The sequence below is a fragment of the Symphalangus syndactylus genome, chromosome 16 (genome assembly GCF_028878055.3).
Source record: "Symphalangus syndactylus isolate Jambi chromosome 16, NHGRI_mSymSyn1-v2.1_pri, whole genome shotgun sequence".
In the NCBI taxonomy this organism is placed as follows: domain Eukaryota; kingdom Metazoa; phylum Chordata; class Mammalia; order Primates; family Hylobatidae; genus Symphalangus; species Symphalangus syndactylus.
The window spans coordinates 16,251,825-16,277,367 of NC_072438.2; the positions used below are offsets into that span (position 1 = coordinate 16,251,825).

Genomic DNA, 25,543 nt, shown 5'->3' on the forward strand with positions numbered 1-25,543 from the left:
CTCCAGGAAGAGCTGCACCGTGATGTCCTGTGAGCAACATGGGAGGGATGCTCCACACCAGGGGTTCCTGTTCTTGTCGTTTCTCTGTACCTTACAACTCACAAAAAGACTTGGGTGACAAGAATGGGGGAAGACTCCTCATTATTCCTTATACAAAATTAACTCAGTATGGATTAAAGACTTAAATGTAAAACCCCAAACCATAAAAACCCTAGAAGAAAATCTAGGCAATACCATTCAGGACACAGGCACAGGCAAAGATTTCATGACAAAAATGCCAAAAGCAATCGCAACAAAAGCAAAAACTGAAAAATGCGATCTAATTAAAGAGCTTCTGCATAGCAAAAGAAACTATCATCAGAGTGTAAGACAATCTACAGAAGGGAGAGCATTTTTACAATCTACCCATCTGACAAGGGTCTAATATCCAGAGTCTACAAGAAACTTAAATTTACAAGAATAAAACAACCCCATTAAAAAGTGGGCAAAAGACATGAACAAATATTTCTCAAAAGAAAACATTCACGTGGCCAACAAACGTATGAAAAAAAGCTCAACATCGCTGATCATTAGAGAGATGCAAATCAAAATCACAAGGAGATACCATCTCACGCCAGTCAGAATGGCAATTATTAAAAAGTCAAGAAACAACAGATGCTGGTGAGGCTGTGGAGGAAAAGGAAAACTGTTACACTGTTGGTGGGAATGTAAATTAGTTCAACCATTGCGGAAGACAGTGTGGTGATTCCTCAAAGAGCTAGAAGCAGAAATGCCATTTGTCCCAGAAATCCCTTTACTGGATATCTACCCAAAGGAATAGAAATCATTCTATTATAAAGATACATGCATGTGTATGTTCATTGCACTATTCACAATAGCAAAGACATGGAATCAGCCCAAAAGCCCACCCGTGAGAGAAAGGATAAAGAAAATGTGGTACATAAACACTATGGAATGCTATGCCGCCATAAAAAGGAACAAGATCGTGTCCTTTGCAGGGGCATAGATGGAGCTGGAAGCCATTATCCTCAGCAAACTAACACAGGAACAGAAAACCAAACACCACGTGTTCTCACTTATAAGTAGAAGCTAGACAATGAGAACACACAGACACATTGGGTTGGGGGAACAACATACACCGGGGCCTGTCAGGGGAGAGGGGAGGGAGAGGATCAGGGAGAATAGCTAGCGCATGCTGGGCTTAACACCTAGGTGATGGGTTGATCTGTGCAGCAAACCACCATGGCACACGTTTACCTATGTTACAAACATGCACATCCTGCACATGTACCCCGGAACTTAAAATAAAAGTTGAAGAAAAGGTTTCAAGAAGTAAAAAAAAAAAAAAAATAACAGGGAAAACCACCAACGTACACTACCTCCCTAAGCTTCCAAGGACCCTGCCACAGAGGCCACTGTCTCCACTTCCAGACAGAGAAAATGAGTCACAGAGAGGTGAAGCCACGTGCCTAAGGTCACACAACTAATCATTGCTAGAACCAGGATCTGAACTCAGCTTTGCTGGCCCCAGGTCCGCCCTCTTTAACCGATGCCATGCTGGCTCTGTCAACATGATGCGAATAAGAGCAAGAGTAAGTGCCACGAAGTTTAAAGGGAAGTGGGGGGTTCGTAGAGAAGGTCCCTGGGCTTGGCTTCACCATGTTCAGGAACCTACATCAGATACTGAGGCACCGCGCACTCCCACATCCCAAGTCCCCACATCCAACCGACCACCAATCCCATCAACCTAACCTCCTATATCTCTCTCGAATCCATGGCCCTGGCCTATGCCTCCAACATATTTACCCTGAAGGGCTGCAATCACTTCCTAACCAGCTCCTCATCCCTGTATTGAGGGTCTACCATCTCCAGCCACCTTATACATGTTTGCCCATTTAATTATCACACATGAGTCAGCTTGGGAAGGTGGGGACTGTTATTATCATGCCCACCTTATGGTGCTGCGAACTGAGGATCAGAGGTTAACACCTTCCAATTCATTCTCCCTGTGGGAATGGAATGCTCTTTGAAACATGAATTTCCGTCGATGTGCCTCTTAAAATCCTTCCTGGCCTCCCTCTCACCTGAGGGTACAGAGCCTGACCTGCTCTCAATCCCCTGCATTCTGGCCCACTTTCTGCTTGGAGTTTTGTCAGTGAACAAGGAATGGCAGGAAGATGGAAAAGGCTGAACTCAGGACTCATTTGCAGGGTCCACTGCAAAATGAAAATGGGGATTCTTATTTAATAATGATCAAGAATTTTAAGATAGTGACAGCAGACTCCACCAGCCAAGAGTGGGCCTATCTGAGCGTGGTCCCTGTGACCTCACAGGTCACACCCAGGACACCAGCCCTGGCTGTCCAGGGGAGACACATTTGCTCAAGGGAAAGATACAAAAGCAAAAGGGCCCTGTGCATTTGTTAACTTCCTACAAACAGGGGAGAAAAGAAAGGACAAAGAAAAGGGTGACCATGAGAGAAAAGCAAAATCCCTGCTTCCCAGGAGTTGACCTTCGAGAGGGGAATACAAAACAAAAACCTAATTATGAAAAGGAAAGGGCCAGGCGCGGTGGCTCACGCCTGTAATCCCAGCACTTTGGGAGGCCAAGGCGGGCAGATCACAAAGTCAGGAGTTCGAGACCAGCCTGACCAACATGGTGAAACCCCGTCTCTACTAAAAAATACACAAATTAGCTGGGTGTGGTGGCACATGCCTGTAATCGCAGCTACTCAGGAGGCTGAGGCAGCAGAATCAGTTGAATCCAGGAGGAGGAGGTTGCAGGGAACTGAGATCGCACCACTGCACTCCAGACTGGGCAACAGTGAGATTTCGTCTCAAAAAAAAAAAAAAAAAAAAAAAAAAAAGGAAAGGATGTTGTTGGTGCAGGGTCCACCCGAGACTTGTAGGCACAGCACCTGGGGATGGAGGAGCCGGGAAATGGGCATCAGAAACACATCCCAGCTAGCAGGAAGGCTCCATCTGATCTGTCTACCTGCAGACTGCAACCCCTGCAGGGCCAGCCCAAGGACGGTCACGGTCTTTGCCAGAGGATGAAGGACGCAGGAGCATGTGACACCTGAAATCAGGGAAGGAGCGGGCTCTGCTACCTGAACAGGAGCCACTGCCTTAAGTTTTTTAAAGCTCTCCTCATTAAGGTCAGGTGTCCTCCAAATTCTGAGAGTCTCCCCAGCCGAAGCAATACAATTATTTAGAAAATTGGTTGCAGCGAAATCTACAAGGTAAAACTTCCTCAGCTGGAGCAATGCAATTATTCAGAAAATTGGTTAAAGTATAATTGCAGGAAAGGAAAAGCCATTTCCATCACCAATATAAAGGGGTTCTTTTCAGAGAATGCATAAATGCATCCTTAAAGGCACTCTCCCTCCCTCCAAAGCAAAGGAGTGGGATGGAGAGACGGAGGCTGTGGAATAGCATGCCTCAGTGCCTTCTGGAATTTTCTGTTTGTTTTCGGCTGAGATAAGTTGTTCATTAAACAGAGGTCATCCAAGGCGTGGCAGGAACCACAAGGCCCTGGTTTTCTGTGCACTAGAGGACAAGAAAGTTATAGCTCAACCCACTGGGCCAAAGCAGCCCTGACCACATATTTTGACAAGCTCAGTCCGCAGAAAGCAAGAGCATTCTGACAAGCCAGTCACTGGAACAAGCAGATCTTTCACTTAACCCTTGGCAATTATTAGCTTGATAATGGGCATCTGCTAGGTGTAGCTGAATAGTGAACAAGAAAGACATTACTAGGCAGAAAAAAATAAACTTACAGCAGGGTAGAAATTCTTAGGCCCCCCTGCAAACACTGATTGAACACCTATTCTGTGACAGGAATGTTCACACGCATCAACTCAGCGCTGGGTGACTCGGGGATGGCGGGGGGAGCACCATCACTGCCGTCATTTTAAATGAGAAACTTGAGGCTCAGACAGGTTATGCTTCCTGCCCAACATCACACAGCAAACATGTGGCAGAGCTGGGACTGGCTTCCAGGATTCTAGGTTCCAAAGCCAGCACTGTTTTCATCACATTCAAGGGTACCCTATGTGTGAGCAGCGTTGTTTAACAGCTTTATTGAGATTTAATTCACACACCCTGCAGTTCACTCATGTAAAGTATACTATTTCATCATTTTCCCTATCTTCAGATATGTGCAGCCATCACTATAGTCAACTTTATTTATTTATTTATTTTGAGAGAGACTCTCGCTCTGTCACTTAAGCTGGAGTGCAGTGGCACAATCTCAGCTCACGGCAACCTCCGCCTCCTGGGTTCAAGCAATTCTCCTGCCTCAGCCTCCTAAGTAGCTGGGACTACAGGCACGCACCCCCACATCCAGCTGATTTTTGCATTTTTATTAGAGATGGGGTTTCACCATGTTGGCCAGGCTGTTCTCGAACTCCTGACCTCAAGTGTCTGCCCGCCTCAGCCTCCCAAAGTGCTGGGATTACAGGCGTGAGCCACCATGCCCAGCCTATAGTCAACTTTAAAACATTTTCATGGCATCAAAGAGAAACCCTGTCCTCTTTCACTGTCACCCCATCCCTCCCCTTCCTCTGCCCCAGCCCCTGGAAACCACTAATCTACTTTCTGTCTGTATAAATCTTCCTGTTCTAGACATTTCACAGGAATGGAATCCTATAACATGTGGTCTTTTGTGAGTGCCTTCTTTCATTTAGCATGTTTTCCAGGTTCATCCAGGTTGTAGCAATGGATCAGCCCTTCATTTTATTTTATGACCAAATAACCTTCCAATGTCTGCATATATCACATTTTATTTTTCCAGTTTTTCCATTTGGATTGTTTCTACATTTTGGCTAGTGTGAATAGTGTTGCTTTGAACATTTGTGTACAAGTTTTTGGGTGGACATCTGTTTTCACATCTGTCAGCAGATTCTAGTAGTGTGAGAGGGTGGGAGGGGGCAGAGCAGTAGAGAGAGAGGAGGGGAAGAGAGACACAGAGACAGGGAGATGCCGTGCACTGCCGCTCACATACTGTCACAAAGACACACAAAGACCCACAGAGACATATGAGAGAGTGATGGACAGGTACATACACAGACACACGTGGAGAGGCAAGCACACAGTGTCAGAAACAGCACAGGGCACATTCAAACAGGGGCTCAGTGTTTGCAGGGAGACCTAAGTCTTTTTACCCTGCTGTAAAGTTAACTCATATTTTCCTGCCTAGTAATGTCTTACCTGTTCACTACTATTCAGCTACATCTAGCAGATGCCCATTATCAAGCTAATAATTACCAAGGGTAAAGTTAAAAACCTGCTTGTTCCAGACTCGTCTCCTGCAAGCCATGTCCCGGGATAGCAGCAGAGGCTTCCCTATCTCTCCCCGCCCCGTCCATGTTGGCCAAGGGCAGGGCAATGCCCCCCTCCACAGGGATCTCACCAGCCAGGGAGGGAGATGCAGGGCTGAGGCAAAAGGTGATTGTTCAGAGTAACTAGAAGCTGAGCCCTACTGACTTTGGATCTTTGGGGAAATCTGTTTTTAAATCCCAAGCCCACTTTCTTCTGTGGCAAGCTGAGGCTGTAGAACAGGATGGAACAGGTTGGAAAGGGGCAGAGGCTAGGAGTCAGGTGTGGGGATGCAGCACTCCCGAGCAGGGGCCTGGCAAACCCAAAGACAAATATCAGCTTGGCTACTCCCCAGCTGCGGGACTCAGGAAAGCAGCCTACGTCTGAGCCTCGGCTTCCTCATCTGGAAAATGGGAATATAAATCATATCAGCCTCACCTGGCTGCTGAGAGAAGGGCAAGAGATCATTCACGCGAGTGTTGGCATCACTCACAGGTGAGCGGTGTAAAACTGCCTGGCATAAGTAGATGCTAAAAAATAATGCTAGTTCAATCTGTTCCCCTTATTCCAGAAGAGGAAGCCTGCAGTACTTTCTAGGGGACAAGGAGGTGACAAGAAATGTCACATCCTCTCCACCCACGGGGCTCACCCAGAAAGCGATGTTCTGTGGATAAAGGTTCCAGGCAGGCAGGAACAAAGAGAATTTTTTTAACATCTCTTCCAGAGGCCCAGCACCCCCACCCCTAGAGATTTAATTAAAGGAAGTAAAATGAAATGAAAATAAACAGACTTATGCACCAACATTCATAGTAGGCTTATTCATCACAGCCAAATTCTGAAAACAGCCCAGTCCATCAATGAAATACACACCAAATGGTGAGCAATCAACAAAGCGTGGCACATCCATACAGTTGACTGCCACTGAGCGATAAAAATGGGCAAATTATTGATACACACAACGAAAGGGAAACATCTGAAGGCATTCTATGGAGGGAACACAGGCACAGAACAGCACAATTCCGTTTGCATAAGGTTCTAGAACCGCAAAACCAACCAATGGCAATCCCATGCATGGATGCCTCTGGAAGTGTGTGGGGGTGGGGAGTGACCCGAAAGGGGCACTAGAGGACTTGCTGGGTGATGAAAACATTCTCAGCGGGGGGTACTGGTTCTAAGGGGTATGCAATTGTCAAAACTCATCAAACTGTAAAACCTAAAGTCTGCGCATTTGATTGTATGTAAATTATGCCTCAGAAAAGCAGCCCATTGAGAAACTGTATCTGTCAGAGGCTTGTCTACATGACACCTGGCTGCCAGGGGGAATACCCCACCTCCCACATGTGCCTCCACAAACAAACACCAACACCAAGCTTACATCAACAGCTTCCTTGTCCTTCGACATCTGCACTTCTCTCTTCCTCCTCCTCGATGGGGAGCCGGTTTCCGAGGGGGTCTGCGCATTAGACTCCAAATTCTTGAGCAGATTTTGAGTGTCGTCTTTCTAAAACCGAAAGGTCAGGAGTTGGGGGTGGATAGAAACACAACATTGAGGTCAGTCGGCCTGGTCCCCACTGTGACTTTTGCCAGTCAACTCCCCCAGTCCATCGGCCACTTCTGCTCGCCTCTGTGCTTCTCAAGCTTGGTCTTCTGTGTGTGATGCCTCCCACCCCACGTGGGGTCCGCTACACATCCTTCAAGACTGCACAGGTCACCTTCCTGAGAAGTTCCCCTAAGGCCTCCAGGATGCCCCATTTCAGTGCACCCTCAGGACTTGAGGCAAGAGGCAGAGCAAAGCTCGTTCCATTTTTCTTCTAGGTTGGGGACCCCATTGGACTGGGAGCTCTTTGGATTTAACAACTAAGCATGGGAAATGGCACATGCATATTAATTTTCCTGTTGATCTTGATCATTCAATTGAATGGTTTTTAAGAAAATATGTTAGGTGACCTTAAGTTATAGAGTAGTTTCTATTCTGAACTACAATGAGTGCTCATTATTTATGGATTTTGTATTTGCCAATTCCTGTACTTGCTAAAATTTATTTATAACCCCCAAACCAATGCTCATGGAGCTTTTACAGTTATTCACGGATACACACAGAGCATGAACAATCTGAGTTGCCTGGCATGCACGTGCTCAGTTGAGACGGAACAAGGTAGCACTCTGCCTTCTTGTCTCTGCTCTCATGCTATAAACAAACATCCTTTTCATACTCTAGTAGCACAGTTTTTGCATTTCTGTGCTTTTTCTCAGTGACTTTACTGTTTAAAATAACCACCAAACACAGTGCAGAAGTGCTGTCTAGTCTCCTGAAACACAAGAAAACTATGACATGCCCTCTGGAGAAATGGGTGTGTTACAGAAGCTTCATTCAGGTATGAGTTACAGTGCTGATGTCTGTGAGTCCACTGTTAATAAATTAAAAATATCTATTACATAAGGTATCTTTAAACAGAAACATACATAAAACTATGCTATGTATTGACTGGTTAATGGAAATGTTGCGACCAGAGGCTTGTAGGAACCTAACCCCGTTTTTCCTCTGCGAGCAAATGGTTCAGTATTCACTAATGCTGTGTTCTCAGCGAGTTTACAGAACATAACTACCATGAATAAGGAGAATAGACTATATTTAAAATTCTGTTATCCCAGACACTTCTCAACTTCCTCTTTAATCACTAGCTGCTCATGAATATAATCTTTGAACTGAAGAAATATCACCAGTTTGTCACTGAGTTAATCAGCTACTATCACCAAGCATCTGCTTTGTGTCAAGCCTTGTTCTAGGTACTGGGAATAGAGTAATGAACAAAATACACAGCCTCTGCTTTTGTGGCATTGACATTGCAGTGAGAGAAGAAAAATGCAAACAAATGAAAAAATACATAGTAATTCAGGGACAATCGTATTCTAGAGTAACAGTGGAGGGTGGGGGAATGAAGGATGATGGGAGACAAAGTCTCTTGGACAAAGTGGCATTTGAGAAGGAACTTAAAAGAAGTGAGGCCGTGAGCCATTGAGATATCTCAGAGAGGAGCATTCTAGAGACTGAGAACAGCAAGTGCAAAGGCCTTGGAGGCAAGGCCATGATGGCTATGGAGAAAAACCTGTGTAGATGCAGCAGTCTGGGGTGGGTCTTGGGGTAGATGATGAGGCAAGAGATTTGGGGGGTTGTTTACCAACCATGGCTGGCCAGTACAAGGGTCCTGCAAAGAAGAACCCAGTCAGAGTGTCCTACAGTAAAGACATTGAGGAAAAAATATATATATCCCACAGAGGGAGCATCAGCATCACTTGAAAATGTCTAGAGGGTCACCAGCCATTTGAAGGACAGACTCTAATAATAAAAGATAAAATCCAAAACAAACAAAAGGAAAAAGCAAGCAGGGAACGCACTACATAGGGAATAAAAGTTTAAACAAATAAACAACTAAAATATTATCAAAGAGATCAGAAAAGGTATTTCATTCATAAAATAAGAACAGGATAGAACATTCTCAGAACAAAAAAATGACTCTTCAAAATTGAAAATATGAAAAACTCAATACAAGTATACAGTTGAGAAACGTCTCTCCGAAGGTAACGTAAAAAAGACAAAGAGAATCGAAGTGACACAGAAAGACTAAGATTGGAAGCCCAATTCACCTAAAAAAATGAGAGGAGTTCTTAGAAGAAGAAAACATATAAAAGGAAAAGAATCATCAGAGAAATCAAGAAAATAATTCTCGATCAAAAGGACATTCCAGAATAAGAATAGCTCCGGTCTACAGCTCCCAGGGTGAGCGACACAGAAGACAGGTGATTTCTGCATTTCCATTTGAGGTACTGGGTTCATATCACTAGGGAGTGCCAAACAGTGGGTGCAGGACAGTCGGTGCAGCGCACTGTGCGCAAGTTGAAACAGGACGAGGCATTGCCTCCCTCAGGAAGCGCAAGGGGTCAGGGAGTCCCCTTTCCTAGTCAAAGAAAGGGGTAACAGACGGCACCTGGAAAATCGGGTCAGTCCCACCCTAATACTGCGCTTTTCCAATGGGCTTGGAAAACGGCACACCAGGAGATTGTGTCCCGCACCTGGCTCGGAGGGTCCTATACCCATGGAGTCTCGCTGATTGCTAGCACAGCAGTCTGAGATCAAACTGCAAGGCGGCAGCGAGGCCGGCAGAGGGGCGACCGCCATTGCCCAGGCTTGCTTAGGTAAATAAAGTAGCCAGGAAGCTCGAACTGGGTGGAGCCCACCACAGCTCAAGGAGGCCTGCCTGCCTCTGTAGGCTCCATCTCTGGGGGAAGGGCACAGACAAACAAAAATTCAGCAGGAACCTCTGCAGACTTAAATGTCCCTGTCTGACAGCTTTGAAGAGAGTAGTGGTTCTCCCAGCACGCAGCTGGAGATCTGAGAACGGACAGAATGCCTCCTAAAGTGGGTCCCTGACCCCTGAGCAGCCTAACTGGGAGGCAACCCCCAGTAGGGACAGACTGACACCTCACACGGCCAGGTACTCCTCTGAGACAAAACTTCCAGAGGAAATATCAGACAGCTGAATTTGTGGTCTCATGAAAATCCGCTATTCTGCAGCCACCACTGCTGACACTCAGCCAAACAGGGTCTGGAGTGGACCTCTAGCAAACTCCAACAGACCTGCAGCTGAGGGTCCTGTCTGGTAAAAGGAAAACTAACAAACAGAAAGGATATCCACACCAAAAACCCATCTGTACATCACCATCATCAAAGACCAAAAGTAGATAAAACCACAAAGATGGGGAAAAAACAGAGCAGAGAAACTGGAAACTCTAAAAAGCAGAGCACCTCTCCTCCTCCAAAGGAACGCAGTTCCTCACCAGCAACGGAACAAAGCTGGACGGAGAATGACTTTGATGAGTTGAGAGAAGAAGGCTTCAGAGGATCAAACTACTCCGAGCTATGGGAGGAAATTCAAAACAATAGCAAAGAAGTTAATAACTTTGAAAAAAAATTAGAAGAATGGATAACTAGAATAACCAATGAAGAGAAGGGCTTAAAGGAGCTGATGGAGCTGAAAGCCAAGTTTCGAGAACTACGTGAAGATTGCAGAAGCCTTGGTAGCCGATGCGATCAACTGGAAGAAAGGGTGTTGCTGATGGAAGATGAAATGAATGAAATGAAGCAAGAAGGGAAGTTTAGAGAAAAAAGAATAAAAAGAAACGACCAAAGCCTCCAAGAAATTTGGGACTATGTGGAAAGATCAAACCTACGTCTCATGGGTGTACCTGAAAATGACGGGGAGAATGGAACCAAGTTGGAAAACACTCTGCAAGATATTATCCAGGAGAACTTCCCCAATCTAGCAAGGCAGGCCAACATTCAGATTCAGGAAATACAGAGAACACCACAAAGATACTCCTCGAGAAGAGCAACTCCAAGACACATAATTGTCAGATTCACCAAAGTTGAAATCAAGGAAAAAATGCTAAGGGCGGCCAGAGAGAAAGGTCGGATTACCCACAAAGGGAAGCCCATCAGACTAACAGCTGATCTCTCGGCAAAAACTCTACAAGCCAGAAGAGAGTGAGGGCCGATATTCAACATTCTTAAAGAAAAGAATTTTCAACCCAGAATTTCCTATCCAGCCAAACTAAGCTTCATAAGTGAAGGAGAAACAAAATACTTTACAGACAAGCAAATGCTGAGTGATTTTGTCACCACCAGGCCTGCCCTAAAAGAGCTCCTGAAGGAAGCACTAAACATGGAAAGGAACAACCAGTACCAGCCACTGCAAAAACATGCCAAATTGTAAAGACCATCAAGGCTAGGAAGAAACTGCATCAACTAACGAGCAAAATAACCAACTAACATCATAAAGACAGGATCAAATTCACACATAACAATATTAACTTCAAATGTAAATGGGCTAAACGCTCCAATTAAAAGACACAGACTGGCAAACTGGATAAGGAGTCAAGACCCATCAGTGTGCTGTATTCAGGAAACCCATCTCACGTGCAGAGACACACATAGACTCAAAATAAAGGGATGGAGGAAGATCAAGCAAATGGAAAACAAAAAAAGGCAGGGATTGCAATCCTAGTCTCTGATAAAATAGACTTTAAACCAACAAAGATCAAAAGAGACAAAGAAGGCCATTACATAATGGCAAAGAGACCAATTCAACAAGAAGAGCTAACTATCCTAAATATATATGCACCCAACACAGGAGCACCCAGATTCATAAAGCAAGTCCTGAGTGACCTACAAAGGGACTTAAACTCCCACACAATAATTATGGGAGATTTTAACACCCCACTGTCAACATCAGACAGATCAACGAGACAGAAAGTTAACAAGGATATCCAGGAATTGAACTCAGCTCTGCACAAAATGGACCTAATAGACATCTACAGAACTCTCCACCCCAAATCAACAGAATATACATTTTTTTCAGCACCACACCACACCTATTCCAAAATTGACCACATAGTTGGAAGTAAAGCTCTCCTCAGCAAATGTAAAAGAACAGAAAGTATAACAAACTGTCTCTCAGACCACAGTGCAATCAAACTAGAACTCAGGATTAAGAAACTCACTCAAAACCGCTCAACTACATGGAAACTGAACAACCTGCTCCTGAATGACTACTGGGTACATAATGAAATGAAGGCAGAAATAAAGATGTTCTTTGAAACCAACGAGAACAAAGACACAACATACCAGAATCTCTGGGACACATTCAAAGCAGTGTGTAGAGGGAAATTTATAGCACTAAATGCCCACAAGAGAAAGCAGGAAAGATCCAAAATTGACACCCTAATATCACAATTAAAAGAACTAGAAAAGCAAGAGCAAACACATTCAAAAGCTAGCAGAAGGCTAGAAATAACTAAAATCAGAGCAGAACTGAAGGAAATAGAGACACAAAAAACCCTTCAAAAAATGAATGAATCCAGGAGCTGGTTTTTTGAAAAGATCAACAAAATTGATAGACCACTAGCAAGACTAAGAAAGAAGAAAAGAGAGAAGAATCAAATAGATGCAATAAAAAATGAAAAAGGGAGGCCGGGCGTGGTGGCTCACGCTTGTAATCCCAGCACTTTGGGAGGCCGAGGTGGGCGGATCCCGAGGTCAGGAGATGGAGACCACGGTGAAACCCCGTCTCTACTAAAAATACAAAAAATTAGCCGGGCGTGGTGGCAGTTGCCTGTAGTCCCAGCTACTCGGAGAGGCTGAGGCAGGAGAATGGCGTGAACCCAGGAGGCGGAGCTTGCAGTGAGCCGAGATTGCGCCACTGCACTCCAGCCTGGGCGACAGAGCAAGACTCCGTCTCAAAAAAAAAAAAAAGAAAAAGGGGATATCACCACCGATCCCACAGAAATACAATCTACCATCAGAGAATACTACAAACACGTCCACGCAAATAAACTAGAAAATCTAGAAGAAATGGATAAATTCCTCGACAAATACACATTCCCAAGACTAAACCAGGAAGAAGTTGAATCTCTGAATAGACCAATAACAGGCTCTGAAATTGTGGCAATAATCAATAGCTTACCAACCAAAAACAGTCCAGGACCTGATGGATTCACAGCTGAATTCTACCAGAGGTATAAGGAGGAACTGGTACCATTCCTTCTGAAACTATTCCAATTGATAGAAAAAGAGGGAATCCTCCCTAACACATTTTATGAGGCCAGCATCATCCTGATACCAAAGCCTGGCAGAGACATAACCAAAAAAGAGAATTTCAGACCAACATCCTTGATGAACATTGATGCAAAAATCCTCAATAAAATACTGGCAAACCGAATCCAGCAGCACATCAAAAAGCTTATCCACCATGATCAAGTGGGCTTCATCCCTGGGATGCAAGGCTGGTTCAACATATGCAAATCAATAAATGTAATCCAGCATATAAACAGAACCAAAGACAAAAACCACATGATTATCTCAATAGATGCAGAAAAGGCCTTTGACAAAATTCAACAACCCTTCATGCTAAAAACTCTCAATAAATTAGGTATTGATGGGACGTATCTCAAAATAATAAGAGCTATCTATGACAAACCCACAGCCAATATCATACTGAATGGGCAAAAACTGGAAGCATTCCCTTTGAAAACTGGCACAAGACAGGGATGCCCTCTCTCACCACTCCTATTCAACATAGTGCTGGAAGTTCTGGCCAGGGCAATCAGACAGGAGAAGGAAATAAAGGGTATTCAATTAGGAAAACAGGAAGTCAAATTGTCCCTGTTTGCAGATAACATGATTGTATATCTAGAAAACCCCATTGTCTCAGCCCAAAATCTCCTTAAGCTGATTAGTAACTTCAGCAAAGTCTCAGGATACAAAATCAATGTACAAAAATCACAAGCATTCTTGTACACCAATCACAGACAGAGAGCCAAATCATGAGTGAACTCCCATTCACAATTGCTTCAAAGAGAATAAAATACCTAGGAATCCAACTTACAAGGGATGTGAAGGAACTCTTCAAGGAGAACTACAAACCATTGCTCAATGAAATAAAAGAGGATACAAACAAATGGAATAACATCCCATGCTCATGGGTTGGAAGAATCAATATCGTGAAAATGGCCATACTGCCCAAGGTAATTTACAGATTCATTGCCATTCCCATCAAGCTACCAATGACTTTCTTCACAGAATTGGAAAAAACTACTTAAAGTTCATATGGAACCTAAAAAGAGCCCGCATCACCAAGTCAATCCTAAGCCAAAAGAACAAGGCTGGAGGCATCATGCTACCTGACTTCAAACCATACTACAAGGCTACAGTAACCAAAACAGCATGGTACTGGTACCACAACAGAGACATAGATCAATGGAACAGAACAGAGCCCTCAGAAATAATGCTGCATATCTACAACTATCTGATCTTTGACAAACCTGACAAAAACAAGAAATGGGGAAAGGATTCCCTATTTAATAAATGGTGCTGGGAAAACTGGCTAGCCATATGTAGAAAGCTGAAACTGGATCCCTTCCTTACACCTTATACAAAAATTAATTCAAGATGGATTAAAGACTTACATGTTAGACCTAAAACCATAAAAACCCTAGAAGAAAACCTATGCAATACCATTCAGGACATAGGCGTGGGCAAGGACTTCATGTCTAAAACACCAAAAGCAATGGCAACAAAAGCCAAAATTGACAAATGGGATCTAATTAAACTAAAGAGCTTCTGCACAGCAAAAGAAACTACCATCAGAGTCAACAGGCAACCTACAGAATGGGAGAAAATTTTTGCAACCTACTCATCTGACAAAGGGCTAATATCCAGAATCTACAATGAACTCAAACAAATTTACAAGAAAAAAACAAACAACCCCATCAAAAAGTGGGCAAAGGACATGAACAGACACTTCTCAAAAGAAGACATTTATGCAGCCAGAAAACACATGAAAAAATGCTCATCATCACTGGCCATCAGAGAAATGCAAATCAAAACCACAATGAGATACCATCTCACACCAGTTAGAATGGCCATCATTACAAAATCAGGAAACAACAGGTGCTGGAGAGGATGTGGAGAAATAGGAACACTTTTACACTGCTGGTGGGACTGTAAACTAGTTCAACCATTGTGCAAGTCAGTGTGGCGATTCCTCAGGGATCTAGAACTAGAAATAGCATTTGACCCAGCCATCCCATTACTGGGTATATACCCAAAGGACTATAAATCATGCTGCTATAAAGAGACATGCACACTTACGTTTATTGCGGCACTATTGACAATAGCAAAGAGTTGCAACCAACCCAAATGTCCAACAACGATAGACTGGATTAAGAAAATGTGGCACATATACATCATGGAATACTATGCAGCCATAAAAAATGGTGAGTTCATGTCCTTTGTAGGGACATGGATGAAACTGGAAACCATCATTCTCAGTAAACTATCGCAAGGACAAAAAACCAAACACCACATGTTCTCACTCATAGGTGGGAATTGAACAATGAGAACACATGGACACAGGAAGGGGAACATCACACTCCGGGGACTGTTGTGGGGTGGGGGGAGGGGGGAGGGACAGTATTAGGAAATATACCTAATGCTAAATGACGAGTTAGTGGGTGCAGCAAACCAACATGGCACATGGATACATATGTAACAAACCTGCACATTGTGCACATGTACCCTAAAACCTAAAGTATAATAATAAAATTAAAAAAAAAAAAAAAACAAAAACAAAAGGACGTTCCAAATGCCTGGCACCGTGGTTGACAAACGACTTTCACCAAGACCATCGTGGTGCAATTTCACTTACTGGTAGCAAAGGTAAAGGTTCTTTAAGATTCTACAGAGGAACAAAAGGAAAAGAAGTTTAGTGTAAAGTATCAGGGATCAGAATAGAATCAGTTTTCTCAACAGCAACCATGGAAATTATGAGATGAAGCAGAGTCCCCCCCTTTTTAGGGGCCTGCAAATCCCTTGCCCTAAGCCTGGAAATAAAGGAAAATCCTGACTTTCTTTAAGGGAAATTATCAGCAACTTGATAAGCAAGAAGGTAATAGTAGCTTAAAACAATAGCCAAGGAAGTTAGAGTCAGGAGATGTTTGGTTTCCCTGTAGAAATTAAAGATAACATCTTAACATATGTCCCTGAGTTGTTTTTCAGAAACCTGGACCCCCATCAAATGGATCCACTCTGAGGATCCATGGCTGAGGTCCTCAGCTGCCACTTATCTGAGATCTGAACTCTGAGCACCATTCTTTGTTATAAAGTTCTTCCTGGGGGGGCCAGAGGAAGTCATGCCCAGGAGCCCGAGTTAAGGTTCTTTTCTGCCGAACCTACATTTTAAAACAAATCTTCTCTTCCTTGACAAAACTGCAAATCAGAAAATCTTTGAATCTACCTCTGACCTGCAAGCCTCCACTTCAAGATGTCCGGCCCTTTTAGGCCAAAACCAGTTGTAACCTTCATGTATTGATTTACAATTTTGCCTGTAACTTCTGCTTTCCTGAAATTTACCTCTACCTTTAAAAACCTCACCTGGAAGACATCGGGGAGGTGAGGATTTGAGCGTGAGCTGCCTAGTCCTCCTGGCTTGGTGCCCTGTGAATAAACACCTTCCTTTTTACCCCTGCAAAACCTCAGTGTCACTATCTGGTCCTACTGTGCCAGGTGAGTGGAACCCAGTTTGGTTCTACAACAGTTAGAAGACAATGGAGGCCGGGTACAGTGGCTCACACCTGTAATCCCAGCACTCTGGGAGGCCAAGGCAGGTGGATCATGAGGTCAGGAGTTCGAGACCAGCCTGGCCAACATGGTGAAACTCCGTCTCTACTAAAAATACAAAAATTAGCTGGGCATGGTGGCGCGTACCTGTAGTCCCAGCTACTCGGGAGGCTGAGGCAGAAGAATCGCTTGAACCCAGGAAGTGGAGGTTGCAGTGAGCCAGGATTGCACCACTGCACTCCAGCCTGGGTGACAGAGCAAGACTCTATCTCAAAAAAAAAAAAAAAAAAAAAAAAAAAAAGACAATGGAAAAATGCCTTCGAAATTCTGGAGCAAAATTATTTCCAATCTAATTATTGTTACCAAATTAAGTATAAAGATAGAAGAATACATTTTCAGACATAGAAGTTCTGAAGAGTTGCATCCATCCCTTTTCGAAAAAGCTACTGAAGGATGTGCTCCAGGCATGCAATGAAATTAGCTAACGAAAGGGGAGTGCCAGGGAATCCCTGAAACAGGATTCAACCCAGGAGAGACGTCAGAAAGTCCCAGCATGATGAGTAGCTGCTTCTCAAACTTTAAGAACATGTAAATCACCAGGAGGGCTTACTAAACACAGCTTGCTGGACCCATCCCTAGAGATTCTCCTTTAGTGAGTCTGGGGTAGAGCCCAAGAATTTGCATTTCTATCAAGCTCCCCAAGATATTGATGCTGCTGGTCTGGTCCACACTTTAGAGAGTTGTCTAGAGAATGACCAGCAGAAACTAGAGCTTGTCAGAATGTTTCTGGGAGAGATATTTTTCTCAAGAAGATAAAATGGATCAAATATCTAATGCATTCAAACGTCTTGAACACAAAGGCACATATATAGGGAAGAGTTAAATGAATGATAAGTACACAGACTCTAAGCAAATGAAAAAACCGAGGCCAGATGTGGTGGCCCACACCTGTGATCTTGGCACTTTGGGAGGCTAAAGCAGGAGGATTGCTTGAGCCCAGGAATTTGAGACCAGCTTGGGCAACATGGCAAAACTCTGACTCTACAAAAAATAGAAAAAAAAAAAAAATTAGCCAGGCATGGTGGTGCAAGCCTGCAGTCCCAGCTACTTGGGAGGCTGAGGCGGGAGAATCACCTGAGCCCAAGAGGTCAAAGCTACTGTGAACCGTGATCATGCCACTGAACTCCAGCCTGGGCAATAAAGTGAGACCTTATCTCAAACAAAACAAAAAACAAAACAAAACAAAAAAAAAAAAAAGAGAGTAACTATTAATTTCAGGAAAAAACAAAATGTTGTGCAAGAAAAGAAGGTATTCATAACCATAACTGATCATTAACTTACAGTAAATAATGTTTGCAGAATTGTAATAATGGAAACACTGAATACTAATTTAACCAAATTCCCCTATAACCTATCGGGAGTGTGCTGGTGGTGTTGGGATAAGTGGACATTTTATGGAGGAGGGGAGGCAACAGAGCTAAGTCCTCTTCCTTTCCATAGTGGAGGGTCAACGGCTATTACACGCAGCCAAAAAAAAAAAAAAAAAAAAAAAAATGCCAACAGCAGCAATATAGGCATGTTATTTAGAAACGGGAAGTAAATTCCCAAAATAATCAGCTGAAAGAGTTAACAAGACCACTGTTGAGAAGTAGAAAATGGGTGGGGCTATTGCTCCTTTTGAACTAATACTTTAAATTATGTGCATGAACAACTTTGATGTAAATAAAACAGATTTAATGATGAAATGAGTTAAAATAAGAAAATAAAACAAAAACAGCAAAAGGAAAGCAGTGCAAGATAAAATTGTGTCTTGGAATAGAGGAGGAAAACAAAGAGTACCCAGAAAGCAGGGAAGTACCTGATCTAGCGCGGAAGGTTAAGGCTTCCCTGGTTAAGAAGGTGATCTCTCTGGGTCCTGAGGGCTGAGCAGGATGGAGTCTGAGAAAGGCCAGTGCAGGCAGAGAGAACAGATGTGCAGAAGTGCAGAGGTGTACGGGGAACAGGGAAATGTCCTGAGTGGCTGGAGAGCAGGATGAGGCAAGTGGCTGGGCACACGTGCGTCAGGGTAGGTGCTCCGGAGAAGGTAAGCCATTGTATGCCCCATGCTAGAAAACTGGGCATTATCTTTTTTTTTTTTTTAGATGGAGTTTCATTCTTGTCGCCCAGGCTGGAATGCAATGGCATGATCTCGGCTCACTGCCACCTTCACATCCTGGTTTCAAACGATTCTCCTGCCTTAGCCTCCCCAGTAGCTGGGATTACAGGCATGCACCACTATGCCCGGTTAATTTTGTATTTTTAGTAGAGACAGGGTTTCTCTATGTTGGTCAGGCTGGTCTCTAATTTTTTTTTTTTTTTTTTTTTTTTTTTTTGAGACGGAGCCTTGCTCTGTCGTCTGGGCTGGAGTGCAATGGTGCAATCTCTGCTCACTGCAACCTCTGCCTCCCAGGTTCCAGCAATTCCCCTGCTTCAGCCTCCTGAGTAGCTGGAATTACAGGCTCCTGCCGCCACGCCAGTTAATTTTTGTATTTTTAGTAGAGGCAGGGTTTCACCACGTTGGCCAGGCTGGTCTCGAACTCCTGACCTCAGTTAATCAGCCCGCCTTGGCCTCCCAAAGTGCTGGGATTACAGGCATAAGCCACAGCGCCCGGCCCGGGCATTATCTTTTGCAGGAAGCCAGGAGTCACTGGAGGTGTTTAATTAGGAGAGTCATATTGTCTGACGTACATTTTATAAATAAACACTAGAGGGAGGAGACAGGAGGAAACGAATCTCATTAGAAAGAAGGTTGTTGCAAGGATCACATCAAACTGTAAGAAAATCCTATTAGTCCTACTTTGAGCCACAGACCCCTCCAAGGCTGCACCCTGGTCTGAGCCGCCATCACCCTCAACTGACTAGCTGTGCAAACCCAGATGGCTTGGTTAATCCCGGTAATCCTCAGCTGACTCAGCTAGCAAATGGGATACTAACCACCACCTCACCATGTAGCAGATGCTTAAGGCTCTGGCTTTAGGGTTCGAACCAACTAGGGTTGAAATTCAGCCCCACTGTTTACTCATCGTGGCACCCTGGACAAATAACCTTGCACAGCATCCACTGCCTCACTGTAAAGTGGGGATAATGGCAGTTCCTCCACCTCGTGGGCCGGAGAATAAAGAACCAGACGTCTATAAACACTGCATAGGGCACCCAGCCAAGTCTGTGTGTTACTTCCCTTTCGCCCTCCATGCAACAAGCCAGCATCTCTTAGTGTCTCTTAATCAACAGCAGGATCTGACAACCCCCAACTCACCTACAAGCATCTTGCATTGTCTCAGCTTCAGCCCTGATCAGTCCTTTGCAGTGTAATGTTCTCCATGAGTCACCACATTCTGAAAGAGCCTGTGCCTACCTGGAACCCGCACAGGATCTGTCTCCTCTTCCCAGGGGCCAGAAATGGGGGTAGCAAGACCACACCATCTTGTTTCTGATCGTGCAGACTTTACTCTCCTCCCACCCCAAAGCGGCAGAAGCTTGCAAGGACCTAAAATAGTGGCCATACCACTATTGATGGAATGCCTGCCACATGCCAGGTGTTGCCATGCACAGCCAATTCCATGAGGGCCACTTGCATATGAAGCATCCACTGGTCTCCTTTAGGCAGCCACCCCGACCCTCATCCATGCAGAACACAGTGGCTTTGGGGTTAGACACGTCTGTCACTTTAGTGTCTACTTAAGCTCTCTGTGCCTCAGTTTCCTCATCTGCAAAGCAGAGGCATTCATGAAATCAACTCAAACTGTGGCGGAGATTCATTGAGATCATTTAGGCAGAGGGTCTAGTTCAGTGCCTGGTACACAGCACTTAATAAACGCTAGCATTGCCAGCGTTCCATCGCAGACTCCCCATGCAGTGTCATAACCGATAGTTTACTTGCAAACTTGCAATTCGTCCTTCTCCTTGAGGCTGTGAACCTCAAGCAGGCAAGGCAGGGTCTCTCCTGCTCATGAATGTGGTCCCTAGGCCAGTGACTGGCTGTAGAAGGTGCCCGAAAACTTTTACTGTGGGATGAATGAAAAAATGAATGCCAATGTGGCGGCTGGGACTCAGGCCGGGCGACGTAACCCACACCGCAACGGTGGAAGAGGCAGAAGCAGGAATAGGCATTCAGGCATGGGAGCCCCAGCCGTCCTTCTGTCCACCACGGTGAGCGGGGCCAGCATCCTGCCCAAACCCTTGGTGCTGCAGATGAGGAGACCAAGGCGTGGCGCAATTGGGCTGCTGTCTAGGATCACCCAAACGAGTGGGATGTAACAGGCACCGCAGGGGACCCCAGGCCAATGCCCTTTAGTCACGCCGCCACCTCCCTCCTGGAGCAGAGGGGGAACCAGACGCCTAAGCGGTTGCGCGCGAAGTTCCCAACCAGGCTCAAGGAGTCGCAGAGCCGGGGCTCCGGGCCCGCAGGACCCAGAAGCCACGCGCCCCGCGCTCCGCGCTCCCCGCCCCGCCCCGCCGCTCTCTGCTCGGCAACCCACCTGGTGTCGCGGGCGCGGGCGGCCCGCGCGGCAGCCGAGCCAGAGGCCGAGGCTGAGGCCTAGCGCGGCGCCCAGCAGCACGGCTGGGGCCAGCAGCGCGGGCGCCGGCCGCAGCGCGTCCCGCCCCAGGAGCAGCCGCGCGTCGCTCTTGCAGGCCGCCCCGCCGCGGGCCATCGGGGGCGCTCAGGCTGCCGCCCCGCCGCATCCCGCCGCCTGCTGCACCGTCCCCGCCAGGGCGGCGACGCGGGACTTGGAGCCCGGGCGAGCCAGGGGCCTGGCGCGCTCCGCAGACTTTCCGGCCTGTGCAGTCTCCTGACTCCGGCTCCTCTCCCCTTCCTTGCTTCGCCGAGCCGGAGGGAGGAGCCTGAATCACCGCTCAAAACTTTCAGCCACCCCCGCCCCAGCCCTGCCCCTGCACTGAGCATGCCCAGCGAGAGACGCGCCTCCCAGCCCCGGACCCTTCAGGAGGGGGCCCGGTTTCCACCCGGACTCCTGGGTTCCTGGGGAGAAAGAGAGACCCCGACCAGCGAGGAAGGCTCTTTAACTTTATTGAGTCTTAGAATATGCTAAGCATTTAGCTTAATGATCTCATTAACTTTCTCAATAACCCTCGTGGTGGGTGCTCCGCCCATCCTCCTGATGAAGACGCTGGGACCAATTCAAGTCCAACCCCCTGCCCTTGCCCCTAACCTCTACCCATCAGCCTTCCCGGGGCCACCCCGCCCTCCACGCCTCTGAACTTGCTCACGCGAAGACTCCTGTTTTAGTCTTATTTTCTCCCAGGGAAGGGCAAGACAATGGGTGGAGAGACCATTACAGTCAGTCTCCACTAGGAGGATGGGTAGAGAGACCCTTACACCTAGTCCCCACTAGGACCAAGAGTATAGAGACCCATATACCCACTCCCCTCTGAGACAATGCATAAAGAGACTTTAATGGGCATCCGTGTGAAGAGACCACCAAACGGGCTTTGTGTGAGCAACATGGCTGTTTATTTCACCTGGGTGCAGGTGGGCTGAGTCCGAAAAGAGAGTCAGCTGAGGGAGATGGATTATCATTAGTTCTTATGGGTTTTGGGATAGGTGGTGAAGTTAAGAGCAATGTTTTGCCGTCTGGGGTGGATCTCACAAAGTAGGTTCTCAAGGGTGGGGAGAATTACAAAGAACTTTCTTAAGGGTGGGGGAGATTACAAAGTACATTGATTAGTTAGGGTGGGGCAGGAACAAATCACAATGGTGGAATGTCATCAGTTAAGGCTCTTTTTACTTTTGTGGATCTTCAGTTACTTCAGGCCATCTGGGTGTATACGTGCAAGTCACAGGGGATGCGATGGCTGGGCTTGGGCTCAGAGGCCTGACATTCCTGCCTTCTTATATTAATAAGAAAAATAAAATAGTCTTGAAGTGTTGGGGCGGCGAAAATTTTGGGGGGGTGGTATGGAGAAAGAATGGGTGATGTTTCTCAGGGCTGCTTCAAGCGAGATTAGGGGCGGCGTGGGAACCTAGAGTGGGAGAGATTAAGCTGAAGGGAGGTCTTGTGGTAAGGGGTGATATTGTGGGGATGTTAGAAGAAATATTTGTCATATAGAATGATTGGTGATGGCCTAGATACAGTTTTGGACGAATTGAGAAACTAGATGGAATAAGAGAAGGAGAAAAACAGGTACAAAAGGTCTAAGAATTGGGAGGACCTAGGACATCTGATTAGAGAGTGCCTAAGGAGATTCAGCATAGTCCTGCCAGCAAAGATTATGTATTTACTTCAAGAGTTTAGAGTGGCAGTTTGGGGATAGCACCAGGAGATATCAGCTGTGGTGGCTTGGAGAAACAGTGTAAACCGGCAGTGTAAACAAGAGCAGGGCATGTATGAGTAGTTGAGAACGGTGAATAGGAATATGACTAGACAGAAGATAGTAGGGAGGACAAGTTTTTTGGGGGCACAGTCTAAGTTGGTCTGGTGTCTGGAATGAGACTGGGGCCTAATAAAAAGGAGCGTCTATGCGGGAGCTTAAATGGGCTGTACCTTGTAGCATTCCGAGGACAGGTCTGACTTCTGAGAAGGGAAAGTGGTAAAAGTATTGTCCAGTCCTTTTTAAGTTGGTCGCTGAGCTTGGTGAGGTGTGTTTTTAAAAGACCTTTAGTCCATTCTACTTTTCTTGAAGACGGAGGACCATAGGGATATAAAGGTTTCACTGAATACTAAGCCTGAAAAACTGCTTGGCTCATTTGACTAATAAAGGCTGGTGTGTTATCAGACTGTATAGAGGTGGGAAGGCTAAACTGAGGAATTTTGTCTGACAGAAGGGAAGAAATGACTGCAGTGGCCTTTTAAGACCCTGTAGGAAAGGCCTCTACTTATCCAGTGAAAGTGTCTACTTAGACTAAGAGGTATTTTAGTTATCTGACTTGGGGCATGTTGAGTAAAGCTAATTTGCCAGTCCTGGGTGGGGGCAAATCTTCAAGCTTGATGTGTAGGGAAGGGAGGGGGCCTGAATAATCCCTGAAGAGTAGTAGAATAGCAGATGGAACACTGAGAAGTTATTTCCTTGAGGATAGAGTTCCACGATGGAAAGGAAATGAGAGGTTCTGAGAGGCGGGCTAGTGGCTTAGTTCTCTAGCATAGCCTGCCTTTGCTGGTGTGTGGCGATTAGGCCTGGTGGAACTGCCATCGATAAATCAAGCGTGATCAAGGTGAGGAACAGGAAAGAAGGAAATATGGGGACATGGGGTGAATATCAGGTGGATCAGAGAGATACAATCATGAGGGTCAGGTGTGGTATCAGGAATAATGTGGGAGGCCGGATTGAAGTCCAGCCCAGGAACAATGGTAATTGTGGGACTTAATAAAGAGTGAGTACAGCTGAAGGAGCCGGGGAGCAGAAAGTATATGCGTCAGGTATGAGGAAGAAAATAGATTTTTGGAAGTTATGAGAAATGTAGAGTGAGTTGAGCATAGTTTGTGATTTTTAGGGCCTCAAAGTATTAAGGCAGCGGCAGCTGCTGCACGCAGACATGAGGGCTAGGCTAAAACAGTAACGTCAAGTTGTTTGGACAGAAAGGCTACAGGGTGCGGTCCTGGATCTTGTGTAAGAATTCTAGGGGCCGGGCGCAGTGGCTCACGCTTGTAATCCCAGCACTTTGGGAGGCCGAGGCGGTCGGATCACGAGGTCAGGAGATCGAGACCACGGTGAAACCCTGTCTCTACTAAAAAATACAAAAAAATTAGCCGGGCGTGGTGGTGGGCGCCTGTAGTCCCAGCTACTCGGAGAGGCTGAGGCAGGAGAATGGCGTGAACCTGGGAGGCGGAGCTTGCAGTGAGCCGAGATTGCGCCACTGCACTCCAGCCTGGGTGACAGAGCGAGACTCCGTCTCAAAAAAAAAAAAAAAAAAAAAAAGAATTCTGCCTAGGAAGGAAAGGAGTTGTTGTTTTGTAAGGGATTCAGGTTTGGGAGATTAATCCGACACGATGAGCAGGGAGAGCACGTGTGCTTTTATGAGAATTATGCCGAGATAGGTAACAGATGAGGATGAAATTTGGGCTTGATGAAGTAATGGGGGCTGTCTGTGAAGCCTTGCGGCAGTACAGCCAGGTAATTTGCTGAGCCTAATGGATGTCAGGGTCAGTCTAAGTGAAAGCAAAGAGAGGCTGGGATGAAGGGTGCAAAGGAATAGTAAAGAAAGCATGTTTGAGATCCAGAACAGAATAATGGGTAGTAGAGGGAGGTATTGAGGGTAGGAGAGTATATGGGTTTGGCACCACGGGGTGGATAGGCAAAACAATTTGGTTGATAAGGTGCAGATTCTGAACTAACTTGTAAGCCTTGTCTGGTTTTAGGACAGGTAAAATCGGGGAATTGTAAGGAGAGTTTATAGGTTTTAGAAGCCCATGCTGTAGCAGACGAGTGATAACAGGCTTTAATCCTTTCAAAGCATGCTGTGGCATGGGATATTGGCATGGAGCAGGGTAAGGGTGATTAGGTTTTAATGAGATGGTAAGGGGTGCATGATCGGTCGCCAAGGAGGGAGTAGAGGTATCTTATACTTGTGGGTTAAGGGGGGATACAAGAGGAGGACACAAAGGAGGCTTTGGATTGGAAAGAAGGGCAGCAATGAGATATAGCTGTAATCCAGGAATAGTCAGGGAAGCAAATAATTTAGTTAAAGTGTCTTGGCCTAATAAGGGAACTGGGCAGGTGCGGATAACTAAAAAGGAGTGCTTAAAAGAGTATTGTCTAAGTTGGCACTAGAGTTGGGGAGTTTTAAGAGGTTTAGAAGCCTGGCCATCAATACCCACAACAGTTATGGAGGCAAGGGAAACAGGCCCTTGAAAAGAAGGTAATTTGGAGTGGGTAGCCTCCGCGTATTGATTAAGAAGGGGACAGACTTACCTTCCACTGTGAGAGTTACCTAAAGCTCGGCATCCGTGATGGTCTACGGGGCTTCCGAGGTGATCGGGCAGCGTCAGTCTTCAGCTGCTAAGCCGAGGAGTCAGAGAGCCTTGGGCCAGAGTTCCAGGGGCTTTGGGAGTGGCTGCCA

At 45.7% G+C, this 25,543-nt stretch overlaps 1 protein-coding gene across 6 annotated transcripts in view; it reads right to left on the reverse strand.

The window, feature by feature from the left end:
- The window catches only part of EVC (EvC ciliary complex subunit 1), a 120,035-nt gene extending 98,673 nt beyond the window's left edge, over positions 1-21,362 (reverse strand). For 4 of the 6 annotated variants that reach the window (XM_055245432.2, XM_063619725.1, XM_063619726.1 and 1 more), the window contains exons 1-2: positions 21,009-21,348; positions 6,694-6,815 (exon numbers count right to left, since the gene is read on the reverse strand). In XM_055245432.2, the coding sequence (XP_055101407.1) occupies positions 6,694-6,815; positions 21,009-21,213 (327 nt within the window). In that variant the 5' untranslated portion in view covers positions 21,214-21,348. Of the gene's footprint in view, positions 1-6,693; positions 6,820-21,008 lie in introns of all 6 variants that reach the window. The other 2 variants (XM_063619728.1, XM_055245434.2) reach the window with 2 other exon arrangements.
- Between the last annotated feature and the right edge of the window lie 4,181 nt (positions 21,363-25,543).